At 41.1% G+C, this 14,053-nt stretch overlaps 1 protein-coding gene across 1 annotated transcript in view; it reads left to right on the plus strand.

Moving 5' to 3' along the window:
* LOC135714821 (uncharacterized) overlaps positions 1-14,053 on the plus strand; it is a 464,202-nt gene that overhangs the window by 253,437 nt on the left and 196,712 nt on the right. Inside the window, exon 5 of the mRNA XM_065238233.1 lies at positions 9,138-9,248. Within this exon, the coding sequence (XP_065094305.1) occupies positions 9,138-9,248 (111 nt within the window). The remainder of the gene's footprint in view (positions 1-9,137; positions 9,249-14,053) is intronic.

The following is a 14,053-nucleotide window of genomic DNA, read 5'->3' on the forward strand; positions in this document are numbered from 1 at the left end:
ACATTAACACTAGGCTCGATGAAAACGATTGGAGAGCGGTCTTCAGAGGTCTTGGCTGCCCACGCCATCACTTGCGATGGGAAATTACTTCGGGTGACCATTCGTTGGCTTAAATTCTCGTACGTGCGTTCGGTCAAGTAAACACGATCATTTTGAGATTTTATGAACTGGTCAATAGGGAAATTTTTTTCATCAGAGAACACAATGTTCGGAAATTCGCCACGTTCGTCCAAGCGCACCAATTCCTTTGCTCTTTCGATCACGAATAACTTTTTTTTTCTAAAAGACGGAGAAAAAAATACTTATGTACGCTTGTAAACAATAGAATGAACTGTCATTGGTATAAATTTGAGCGCGCTGTCATTAAAAGTGTGGTAGTTATAGCAGTTTGAATCTGGTAACACTTCGAGTGGGTAACCCTGTATAGTTTCAGCGATTAATGATTAATTTTAAATATACTAACGGTATCATTTTCGGCGGTCACCAGTGAGCCCAAATACACGAACTCATCGACCACCACGATTTCGTCAACGTCAATCTGAACTCGGGGTGGGAGGCTAACATTGTCTTCCCTAGAACCTCTTCCTTTCATGTATTTTGTCTTTGATGCGTTGATGGCAAGTCCAATCCGCCTAGCTTCAGCCTTCAGTACGTTGCTATGTACGTTTCCGCCATCGTCTCAAAGTTCCGTGCCATGATGTCAATGTCATCGGCGAAGCCAAGAAGCTGAATGGACTTCCTCAAGATCGTGCAACTCGTGTCTATCCCAGCTCTTTTGATCACACCTTCTAACGCGATGTTGAATAGCAGACACGAAAGTCCATCACCTTGCCGTAGCCCCCTTCGAGATTCAAAGGGACTTGAGAGTGTCCCCGATACTCAAACAACGCACATCACTCGATCCATCGTCACTTTGACCAATCGCGTCAGTTTATCCGGAAATCCGTACTCGTGCATAATGTGCCATTGCTGATCTCGATCGATTGTGTCGTATGCGGATTTGAAATCAATGAACAAATGATGTGTGGGCACGTTGTGTTCGCGGCATTTCTGCAAAACCTGCCGAATCGCGAAAATTTGGTCCGTGGTAGCACGGGCACCCATGAATCCCGCCTGGTATTGCCCTACGAACTCTCTTGCAAATGGTGACATTATTATTATTTTTTTAGTTCTTTATTAAGGAGATTTTTAGCCTATGGCTAGTTCATCTCCGAAACAAATGGTGACAGGCGGCGGCATAGAATTTGGGAGAGTACCTTGTAGGCGGCGCACAGCAGTTTGATCGCGTGGTAGTTGCAGCAATCCAACTTGTCGCCCTTTTGTAGATTGGGCATACGACACCTTCCATCAACTCCTCCGGTAATATCTCCTCCTCCCAAATCTTGGCAATTACCCAGTGCTTAAAAGAACAGCAACGATAAATCTATGTAGATAATGCAAAATGGCACATTCCATGTGGCTCTCGTACAAGAACCTTACTTTTGGAAAGGCTCATTTTATACGAGAGGCGTTGGATTGCGAATACTATCATGGAAGCATGAATGGTTCCAGTCGTGGTCCACTTTTCTGAGGAAGATCAAGAAAAACGTACGACCCTGGCTGGACAGCTACAAGTATAAGGACCAGCGAATCATTTCAAGACTCCGGACCGGCTACTCGAGAATTTCCCGCAATTTCGGTGGCACACCTTTCCGCAAGGTTTGTCCAATTTTCCGCATCCCCGCCTCGATGGTTCCTCATGCTGTGTGTCTGCCCGGAGTTCCAGAGGCTACGCGAACAACACTGACTTCCGGAGAACTTCAGGAATCTACTTGGTACCGGCTCCTCGACGTTGGCTGCGTTGTCCGCTATTCCACCTGTACAATCAAATCTAGTTCTCTCGACGATGATCGTATTTTCTTCACCTTTCTATTTTCAGCCATCGAGATATCTCTGTCGGACGGGGCACTGTCTTCTACCGTGGAGATCTGCCATGTTTGAACATCCATTCTTCACCACAACCCCGATATAATTCTCATTTTGCATAAAGTTTTTTCTCTTTCGGCGGTTGATCAGAGCCAGTTGTACCTTACTTTGATGTCAAATTGAAACCTCTCTCTTCCAGGTCCTAAGTCTGACCCGGGTAGAGGGGAATAGTAAAAGCTGAGCAAAATAATATCAAATTTTACTATCAATATCTTATTATGTTATTGATAAGTTGTGCGCTATAACAAGTTAATAGTTTATTCTGCTATCAAAGAATAATTTGATATTGTTATAATATTTTGGTATCATGAATTCAAGAGTTTTTTTTTATCTGACAGCAGAATAAGCTAATAATATGGCATTAAATTGTTTGACTTAAACAATATCCTAATAGTTTGATGAGATATAATAACAAGATGTAATGTAAATTTGTTATGATTTTTGTTATTCTTCAGATATGGCAATTATTTACTTGCACTGCTGTGACTCAGGTTATTTTTTTTAATTTGGTTTCCGTAGATGTTGTTTTCCGTACTGAGTACCAATTAGACCTGTTCGCCGATCAAAATATTTTCAGCGGCGGCATGATAGGTTGTTTTCTGCCGGTGGCGGCGGCGTGGCGGCCTTGGTTGGCGTGAGTTTAATTATAATGATTTAGAAAAAAATACTTTCAAAATCAATCGCAAATGGACAAAAAATTCTAGCCACATTTGAGTTCAGATTACTCAAAATCGCTCAAAATCCGACACTTTCCCGGGAAAACTTCTCGACTATGGGGAAAATTTAAGAAAATTATACACAGGTTGGAAGTGTACTTGTAGACAGACAAAAACCACAACCAGTTTTCTTCGTATTCGAGAAGTTTTCCCCGGAAATGCGTCGAAAAATTAACCCATTCTACGGGTGACCTACGTTTTCGCAAATTTTGAGTAACCTGAACTCAAATATGAGTAACTCTTACTAAATGTTGAGCGTTTTCATTGGCTGTGCATGTGTAATTAGTTTAGAAAAGTATGTCAAGTGCTTGTTAAAATTACAGGGGGTGGAGTCATATGGCAAGTGTTGCAACCCTTTTATTGAGTATAAGAATAGTACGTTATGTAGGGGTGGATAGTATATAAAAGCAATCTGTTGCATTACGTAACAACCACTGCTTACTGCAAAACTCTGTTTTTGCAAATGCTGTAATTTTCATGAATGAAGATTGTTTTATCCACATTGTTAGGGTGGATGCCTGACCGTCGCGCAGATACGGTCAGCCCAGCTATGTTGAAAACTCATTCACTTGGCGGGCACACGCAATACCTTGCGATCCCATGCTACCAACCAAGGATACTTACTTAAGGGTCCTGTACACCACCGGAGGTGCAAAGGGCCTTCCTTCCTTCCTGGGCGGCTGCTCGGTTTTGTCTAGACCTGGGCCCAGGTCAGATTCCTATCGACATGTTTTATTTCCTTGTTGAGGCTCCACCGCCATGAGCCCCTGGGTCTACCTCTGCTACGATGAAAAGTGGCGGATTTTAATCCAGCGCTTGCTTTCAGATTTCGTTTCCGCCCCGTCGAAGTGTGTGGCCGACCCACCTCCGCTTACGCTCTCGAATTTCTGTTGCTATCGGCTTCAGATGACATCGAGGATGGAGCTCGGTATTCGAGAACCAGTTGTGAGGCCACCAGGCATGAATTATATACCGCAGGCATCGGTTGATGAAGACCTGCAGCTTCTGAGTGTTCTCCGCTGATACACACCACGTCTCGCTGGCGTATAACAACACAGATTTCACGTTCGAGTTGAAAATTCGGATTTTGGTGCGTTGAATTATCTGGTTTGATCTTCATATGTTTCGTAAACGCGCAAAGACAGCCCTACCCAGACAACCAGAAGTCGTATAACAATGTACAGACAGTATCGTAAATTGCTACAGTTTAAGTCAAAATCGCATATAAGAATGGCATACCTCGCATTATGTTTCATTTAAATCGTGTAGAATGCAAATTTCCGTTGACTCATTTTTCCGTCGTACTGTATCACAAATTAAATCGAATTACATCGTAAGACTTTTCAAAATGAATTTGTTATTACAGATTAAATCGCATATGATGTTAAATCAACTAATTTTAAATTAAATTAAAATATGCACGTATATGGCCTCCACTTTTGTACGTATAAGCCATTTCTTTGCATTATATACGAATTGTTTGTTTGTATATATGTTTGTATATCACGAAAACAACTTAGAATACACGTGCATTCTGGTTGTCTGGGTAGCCTTCTTGATTCGGGCACCTGTTGCTCCCGCCGGCCGATGCTATTTGGCTGCCAAGATGTTGGAAACTTTCGACCTTCTCCACTGTTTTCCCCGCTACCGTAAAGTTGCCCGTGTTGACATCCAACGATTTGATCTTGTTGACGTTTATGGTGCAGAGGAGCGGTCGCCTAGGTCATTGAGCTTACTCTGCATATCAGAGCGCCATTGTGCTAGTAGAGCATCATCACCAGCCAAATCGAAGTCGTTGAGATGCTCCATGATAATAGGCTGCCAAAGCAACCCACGGTTCGGTACACGGTCCCATGCACCCACCATGATCTCGTCGATTACGATGAGGAACAGTAGCGGTGATAATATGCATCCTTGTCTCACACAAGCGACTACCCGGATAGGGTCAGACAAGGTTCCGTTATGCAGAACTCTGCACGTGAAAGCCTGATACTGCGCTTCGATGAGGTTGACGATTTTATCCGGGACTCTCTTGCGTCTCAGGGCGCCCCACAGATTCTCGTGATTGAGTCGATCGAAGGCTTTTTCGTAGTCAATGAATACCAAATAAAGGGACTCTTGGAATTCATTGACCTGCTCCAGGATGATGCGGAGCGTGACAATATGGTCCACACAAGATCTTCCGACACAGAATCCTGCCTGCTGCCGCCAGCGAGTCACGTCGATCTTCTCCTGTATCCGATTCAGGATAACTTTGCACAGAACTTTGAGAATAGTAACATCCCAAGTAACAAATCTAGAGCTGCTTGGCTATATTCCAAATTTATAAAGGTTTTATTGCAGCTGCAACCATTACCTACAGCTTTATGACGGTCATATACAATGCAAGTCATGAAAAATTCTTATAGCTATCTACAAAACCCCTATAAAGCTAATTAAAAAACCAACTGATGCTTATGCTATTTTCACTTATGAAAGGTTTTATGATTGCTTTGAAGTATACAAAAAAGTAATATAAATTGCCCTTATAAAACCAAAAAAATAATCCTTTCGTTGCTTTATAAATAAGCGCAATAAAACTAGTTGGCCATGAAACAGTTATTTTAAAACAATTATAAGCATTCAGTTGCGACTTGTCAGAAATGTAAATAGGTGGTTTATTTTTACAACATAGAAAAGAATCAAAACTTTCCGGTACTTCCAAGCGAAGCGCAAAGAAAATCAACAACATTGTTAGCATGAGCATGAAAACATTTCGTGTATACGTCTCGCTCGCATATACATGGGGTGACACGGTCGAATCTTGGTCGAAATGGTGGCAGTCCTAGGGCAAAAAGGTTGAAATCACGCATAACTTTTCATAAAGGTTAATGTACCATTCAAAACTTTTCTAAATGTTTGTAAAATTCATCGGTTGCACCCGTAGAATAGGAATATACATTTGCCCTCAAATAAAAAAATGAATTCAAGCTGAACATTGCATTAGGTTCTAAGTAATATTGACAGATTCGCTTCGTCAACTTTCTCTTTGCATCCTCACGGTCATGTAAAGACATTCCCAGGTATTTTCAGCACATAAATCGATAAAAGAGGCTTTTATCTAGCATCCAATACGACAAACACATCAAGAAACGGTTCTGTGAATAAGTTATCAACGAAAGAGAAAGTCGACAGGTTGCGATTTTTTGCGCTTTGGGAGATATTAATGTTCAAAAATTGTGTTTTTTTTCTCGTTTTTTCAACAATATCTTTGAAATTTGAAGTTTAATCCAGTATGTTTCTTCACAAAATCTATTTATTTAATGTATTTGCATAAGAGAATAATAAAACATTATAAAGCTGTAAGCAAAAAAAAACAGAAACAGAAAAAAAAACCATATTTTCAACATTTTTTTTCTTTAACTCCATATAACTTGGAACCAGTAGACAGTGGAAATTTAACGTCTTTGAAATAGCTGTTTATTTTGTCAAGATAAACAACTTTGCTCAAAACATCAAGTCTCCAAAACGTCAGAGAAAGAAGTTAGATTGTGGCACCATCTTTGCGGAAGAGTTTTGAACTATTTGTTTATGTCAATAGATGGTCCTTATTATGACGAGAAATTTTGCCGAAGACACCAAGTCACGGAAATGCTTCGTTTCGGAGTTATTAATGTTGATCCGCTAGGTTGCATTCCTGACCCAGTGTGCAATGTAAGCATTAGACATTTTAAGAAATTGCGCTTGGTGTTTTTCTTGCCTGCTGTCCTCTGTCGCCATATTGTCATTATGAAAATGCCATTAGCCTTGGAATAAAATCCAAGAAATTTTAATAAAATAATGGCTAAATAAGATATCCGAAATGATTTCCAGTGTGCATTGGTATGAGTTTATGTATTGAGATCAATTTTCTGTAAAATTAAGGTAATTCCATCAAATTCATTTGATTTCTGAAACAATCTTTTTTGTTAACTTGAATTATTTTGGAGGCGCATTTATTTAACGCTCATATTATCTCAATATACACGATAACATTTCAAGCGCATATGTTTTGGAACTTCTAAAAAGTCATATATTTTCTTTAAAATTTTCACTAATGTCGCCATGAAACAAAATTGATGGCATGGTGATCTTGACACCAACACTCAAACATATTTTTACCGCTAAAGATTTCCATTTGGAAAAAAAGTTTCAGCAGAACAGAACAACAACAAGCTAATTTATGGCGGTTGCTTTGATGCCAATAAAAATTAAATTGGCTTTATAACTGATTTTCACCAAAGCGTAATAAAACTGCTTGGATACAATATTACTCTTATAGAGGCTATGAGAACCTTTTGTAGAGTATGAGGCTTCCTGACAAAAGGTTTTAAGACAGCTTTATTGTGATTCTCAAACATGCTTTATAAACCTTATCAAGAGTGGTCCACTAAGCTGTATGACGATCTTATAGCGGTTATCAAAAGGTTGTGCTGGAGCTATTAATTTTATTGGCGGTTTTATGAAATTGATCTCAATAACCACTAATAGAGTGCAATAAAACAAGAAATGCTACTTGGGATGATGCCTCGCCAATTGTCACACACAGTCAGATCCTCCTTCTTTGAGACCTTCACTAAGACGCCCTGCATCCAGTCGGCCAGAAAAGTCGTGGTGTCCCAGATATAACAGAATAGTTGATGCAACATTTGAGCGGATAGCATGGAATCAGCTTTGAGCATCTCTGCTGCTATTTTGGATTTATGGGAATGAGTAGAAATAACTCATTAACAAGTACCTAGCCGTTTTATTCAAAATTAAGTTCTGGCTATGTTACTCAATTTAGAGTATATTTGGTTTTCTATAAATTGAGTGGGTTTTCACTCAATTTGCACACAAGTTATAATTTCAACGCGTTCAAGATGCATTTTTAAGGCGGCGTGGCGGCGCATAGGTCTAGTACCAATGCTACAGACGGCAGGAAGGCATATCTCACACCTGGACCTTAATGGACCCATCAGCTCATGGACCGGGGACCGACGAAGGAAGGCATACTCACAGATTTTATGTCTCAGAAAATCCCAGCGATGCCGACTGGGATCGAACCCAGGCCCTTTGGGGTGAGCGGTAATTACGCTAGCCACTAAACCACTGGCACCGCTTTTACTTAGCTTTGGTCCCAAAGATTATTTGATATACTTTTTGATATTTTACCTCCTATATCAAACAAACTAATAGCAATGTTTGATGTTCTGTTCCCCAATTTTAAAAGTAAAACTTGCTATGGAATTGATATTGTCGTCTACTTGGGGACCTTCTGCTTTCAAACGTAATGTGCTAGTTCATCACGGCTAAAAAATCACGATAATAAAGAAAATAAGCATGGTGGGTGAGGCGCGCAAATTAAAAATCATTTTCATAGCCATAATTCGAACACACCACAATAGCAACGTATAGATATGACAGGTACATCTACCCTACCACTTTGACGTTTAACATTTTCAGGTTACAGTCTCATTTTTCTCACAGTAATAGTGGTTCCTACATCCCTAGTAGCACACTTGTCACAAACCCATTTAGGTAACTGCTTTAGTCACAATCAAGTTGCTGCAACTTTGTGTGACTGATGTGCGCTGGACGTCCTTCAGGTTTAAAAAATTAGTTTCTCAAAAAAATTATATGTTGTAATTTAACAATTAATTATTTAAAATTTGTGTGCACTTTAGTTGAGTCAAATGCATGTGTACCACTTTGTCTCGATGGCGTGAAAATATGCTATAACTTCGCTGCTCGTTAGGTGCCCGGTGGCAACAACAATTAAGGTGCAATTTACATTGATGCCTTTTCGAAAAATTCAAACGCTTTTTTTAAATATTGTGTAAAATATCAAAAGGAATGGAGTGAAGAGAGCTTTTGAAATCTGAAATGATTCGTCAAAAAAAAACTGCTTTTGAATTTTTGGACATCGCGCTAAAATATTGTAATTGCACCGCTGCGATTAAATTAAAAACACCATAAATGTATATCTAATAAACTCATTAATGATTGTAGCATATTGATTTGTAAGGTTATTGATTGTTATAAAAATCGAAAACAAGGCTTAATATGCCGAAATAAATCAGTTGCAAGAAGTTTGTTAGTTTAATTATTCATTGATTTTTGGAATTCAATTTACCACAATTTCGTAAAAAAAAAACAACATTGTTTGAATTCCCTTCGATTGAACATAGGGTGCAGAACCCTATTCCAAGCAAGGTGTGAACGCTCATTTTTTTGCAATATGATGCTACGCATCATAGAGCATCTTATCGATAGTTTTCTTATTAATTTTCTGTAAAAAATCCCCGTGCTTGGAATAGGGTCTCGAGGCAGCTACAGCCATTCTCTACCCTACTTACTTTTCAACTCAGCAATTCAATCATGATGCATATTATATACAGTACACATTTGCTTGCCATGCCACCCTCTGTACACTCGCTTACTTCTCTTCCGTTTCAGATTCAAACTGGGCACTTCCGTTGGTACTTGCCACCAACCTACACATTCCCTATCGAATCGTCCTGGACAAAGATGAACTGAAGCTGCAGGAACGGGACACTACTGGACGAGGTGAGCTCTTTCTCTCTTAATGCAAATGCGATGGATAGCCTAGGCGTTCTTATTTTAATCTTTTCCACGGAACGCGAACAGCCACCGTCAATAATTGAGGTTTCCAATTAAAATCAATCGCACCACTTATTTATGGAACCCATCTCGATTGTGGAAACATAGCATTGAACAAAAACGGTACTATATAAATATCAATTCCAGAAGAGTAGGAAAAGCAAAAGAAGAGTTAAAACTGCGTAGTCCAAAATTATGGACGGTTTTCCCCCCTTCAGTCAGTGACGAACAATTTCACACTCTATTAAATTTATGATCGATCCCCTCGTTCGACTAGGATGAAAAAATGACGAAGGAAAGTGATGGTCTGAAAATGTGAAAATGTAAATATTCGATTTATCCAAAAGTCATTAACTCTGGCCAGTGAAGTGTCTGCTGAGGGAAAAAAAAAAGAAATAAGCAGAAATTCACAAATTGATTGATTTCATTGCAAGGTCACAATTTGAATTGCTCAATCGAGAAAATATAAATTTTCCAGCGAGATGATAATAATTATACTGGTGGAACCGGGCTTCCAGTGACCGCATCATTACCAAACGCCAACGCCGACTAGAGAGTCACATTTTCAGGTTTACTGTACGTGCTTTTGTCATGACCGGATGGGTATAACCTACCAACTTGCGTAGGTTGAGCTCTGTCTCTCTCTCTTTCTCCCTAGTGACTGAACAAGTCGTTAGTAAATAATACATCCTGCTCGATAATTGTTGGCGGCCACATCTGGGGGCAAGACTGAGACTGTTTACCACGGCCAAGAGGAAAGGATAATTTATTCAGCAGTGCTCGAGCGGAAACAGACGTGCCTTTGGGAAGAAAAACACTTCTCAGGAGGCATATTTTGACACCACAAAGTTTTATCTTAATTATATGCTGCAGATTTGAGAAGCGTGCTGCATCGTGATTTATAAAGAAGAATGGAATTGTAGTAGCAGTTGTCGAAAATATCTGGACTTTTCTAATTAACATTACTTCAAAATATGTATGAAGATTTTCAAATTTCACAGGAGTTGTTGAAATTTCCAAAACTCTCAAGGCTTCTCGAAAAGGCTCTTGAATTCATGGAGCTGTCCAGAATTAAACAAAACTCAAGTTTATACATCTTTAAACTTCCCCGAGCTGTCCTGAAATTAGTGGGACTTGTCTGAAAAGCTCTGTACCTCGGTTGCCTGAGGTTCTTGTAATTTCTAAAAGTATTTACAGTTTTTTTCATGTTCAAGTTTGGCTTCCCTGAATTTCTTAGCACTTCTCAAAAGTTCCAGCAGTTTTCTTGAAGCTGATTGAATCGCCTTGAAGTTCTCGAAGATTTCCTGAAGTGGCGAAAATTTTACAGAAATTCTCAGGTCTTACCTTACTATACCGCAGTTTGTTCATGAATCTTCCCCTATGTTCTCGGTATTTGCTTTCATTCCTCGGATAACTTTAAAGTTCATACAAAATGTCTCTGATGTTATTTAATCATTCCTGAAATCCTTGGAACTTCCCGGTGTGACCCCGGCTTAGAGGTTAGCATCCATACATCTCACGCCAAAGTCACGAGCTTAAATCTCACCCCCGGAAAAGTCACGAATGACCCAAGAGCGTAACTTCCCTGATGTTTTCGATATTCTTCTGTGGATGTTTCTGGAATAGACCTGAAAGTAATGAACCTGCTCTGAAGATCTTTTGAACTTTTTTCTTGGAAAATTCTGTAGAGTTCCTGCCATTTTTTTTAAATCCTCATAATTTCATGATGTTTTAGGCATTTTTCTAAAGATTACACAATTTTTCAGATGCTCATGGAACTACCATAAAGTTATCAGAACTTTCCTGAAGCTCGCTAACCTTTTTCAAGGATCTTAAAACTTACCATAACTTTTCTTGAAGTTCCTGAAATGTTCTTGAGGTTATCGAAACTGTCATGAAGCTCTCCATTCTTCATCAAGTTCACGAAACGCTAATCTGAACGAAAATTTTAAGGATGCCTTGTTTGTTGGCTGCTCTATGGAGTTGCTGTTGTATAGCTCGATAATTCTATAACTCAATGGTTCCATCAATATCAAATGCTAGAGAGTCTACTGTACAACCCATAAAATCTTCTTTAAAGAAAAGATACTGAGAAACAAAACACACATGAGCAGGACACGTGTGTTCGAGAAATAATTTTCGTTACTCTATTAAATTTTTGTTGACCTCTAATAAACCAAGAACGGAAAAAAAATCGGAAAGCGGAAGTTGTTTTCAATTCGAAACACGTTAAGAGTTTACGGGAGTCGGACTTTTATTTACCGAACCATTAGGGTAGCGACGCCGGTGTTGTAGTGGTAAGCGTGATTGCCTCTCACTTCAAAGGGCCTGGGTTCAATCCCAGTCGACGCCGCCAAGATTTTCTGCACTCAAAAAACTCCACACGTCATCATCATGTGTCCTATCTAGCTACATTAAATCATAACTAAACCAACTATTTACAAAATTATGGGTAAAGATTTCTAATTTTTTCGTACTCTGAATTTAGAGTCCTAGTTTGGTGCCTACTGGCGAGCGCAGTCATTCTCTGGTCGATTTGGTCGAGATTTGCCAGCCGATGAACGTTGGCTATCCGTGTGCGCGGAGGTAGATTCAGAATCATCTTCAGGAACTTGTTCTGAAGGACTTGGAGCTTCTTCCGATGTGTTTTAGCACAACCCTTCCATACCGGAGACCCATACTCCAGCATAGGCGCAACAATCGGTCTGTAGACAGCCAGCTTTTTGATGGTGGATGCTTTCGAGCGACGGTTGATGATCGGATACCGACGTTTCAGCATGATGGTGCCTTTTTTTACTCAGTCTTCCACGAGCGACCGGAAGTGGAGCTTACTGTCGAGAATCAGGCCAAGGTAGCGTACCTTGGGTGACCACTCAGTTTCAGCGTTCAGAACCTTTATCTTTGATGACTGTTTGAGCCGGTCGGTGTTGCTATGCGGAAACACAATGGTTTGCGTTTTGGCCGCGTTCACACATATCTTCCAGTCGGTGAGATATATGGTGTAAGCATCCAATCCGTTTTGGAGCTTCGATACGAGAGTGCGCATTACTCGTCCCTTTTAGCTGATTGCCGAATCGTCAGCAAACAGCGACAGTGTTCCACCTTGCGGCAGTGTCGATATGTCCGATGTGTACAGATTGTACAATATGGGTCACAGGATGCTTCCTTGAGGGACACCAGCGGGTACATCATACGGTTCCGAGAGAGCACTGCCTACGCATACTTGAGACGTCCTGCCGTCGAGGTAGTCTGAGATGATCTTCACCAGGTAGCTGGGGAAACGAAATTGCAGAAGCTTGTGCACCAAGCCATCGTGCCACACGTTATCGAATGCCTTTTCGATGTCCAGTTTCGCCATGACCGTTGTCTTCAGGACCGACTTCGCCTGATTGATGAGGTTTGAGACCCGCTTGAGTTGGTCCACCGTCGAGTGACCTCGTCGAAATCCAAATTGCTCGTCCAGTAGGATGTCGTTCGCCTCGGTGTGCTCGAGGAGTCTGGCGTAAATGAGTTTTTCGAACAACTTGCTAAGCGAGGAAAGCAAACTGATCGGACGGTAGCTTGACGGGTTGGTAGGATCCTTTCCTGGCTTCGGTATCGGTACCACCTTGGACCGTTTCCAGGTAGCTGGGAAATGTCCAAGCTCTAAACAGCAATTGAAGACGTTCACCAGAAGAGTATGCGCTTTCGGTCCCAAATTCTTCAGGACAATGTTGAAGAGTCCGTCGAAACCCGGTGCCTTCATGTTCTTCGTCGACTTGATGGTGTTCACCAGCTCATCAAGTTTGATTTTCCGGTCCACCGGAAGCTCGCTAGGCTCAGTAGCTAGCTGGTAGACGCTCTCAAGCACCGGACCCTCCATCGGGCTGACAATATCTCGACCCAGATTATGCGAAGCCATAAAATGTTGAGAAATGGAGTTCGCCTTTTCGACGGCTGTTATGTGAACCTCATTATCAACTCTTAGAGGCGGCATGGGCTTTGGTTTGTTTTTAAGCACTTTTTTTAAACGCCAGAAGGGCCTAGAGTAATTTGGTAAACTACTAAGGTCTTTTGCAAACTGCCTGTTCCTAAGTTTTTCTACCCTAATGGCAATAATTTTGTTTAATTTGTTATATAAAACTTTCCTACTAACGTTATGCGTTCTTTGGAACTACGCTTGGTCTCATCATCAAGGTTGGTAAACTTATATGTCACCGGGGTTGTCGGGATGAACCGTTGTTCCGCTTCGCCGATGTCATCGGAGAGCGCTTGCAGCACGCCGTCGATTTCTTGCGTCGTCGTTAACGCAGGATTTTCGACCACTCGATCCTCCATAAACCGCTGGAGTTGAGGCCAGTTCGCTCGATGATAGTTTCGCCTATGATGCTGCTGACGTTGGTTGATGGTTTGATTCATCTCGAAAACCACTGGTAGGTGGTCGGATGACAGATCGGTAATGGCACGGGGCTCAGAGCAACCATCCGCCATGTTGGTGAGAACGATGTCGAGGGTGGATCCGACACCGGCTGGTGAGTAGAAGGTAGGCGAGTCCGGATGGAGGACCACGTAGTGTCCCGCCTGCAGGTCCGTGGCCAGCACTGCTCCGTTCTTGTTACTTCTTGTATTGCCCCACAGCGAGTGGCGTGCGTTGAGATCACCGGCGAGGATAAACTTACCCTTCCGACGAGTCAACTTCTGGATGTCATTCTTGAGACGATCGATTGTTCCATCCGACTCCTTACATTGGGCAGGACAGTAGATGGCAATGA

This window comes from Ochlerotatus camptorhynchus, unplaced genomic scaffold (genome assembly GCF_037179485.1).
Source record: "Ochlerotatus camptorhynchus isolate MF236.1 unplaced genomic scaffold, CSIRO-AGI_Acam_v1.1 ptg000004l, whole genome shotgun sequence".
Classification (NCBI taxonomy): Eukaryota; Metazoa; Arthropoda; class Insecta; order Diptera; family Culicidae; genus Ochlerotatus; species Ochlerotatus camptorhynchus.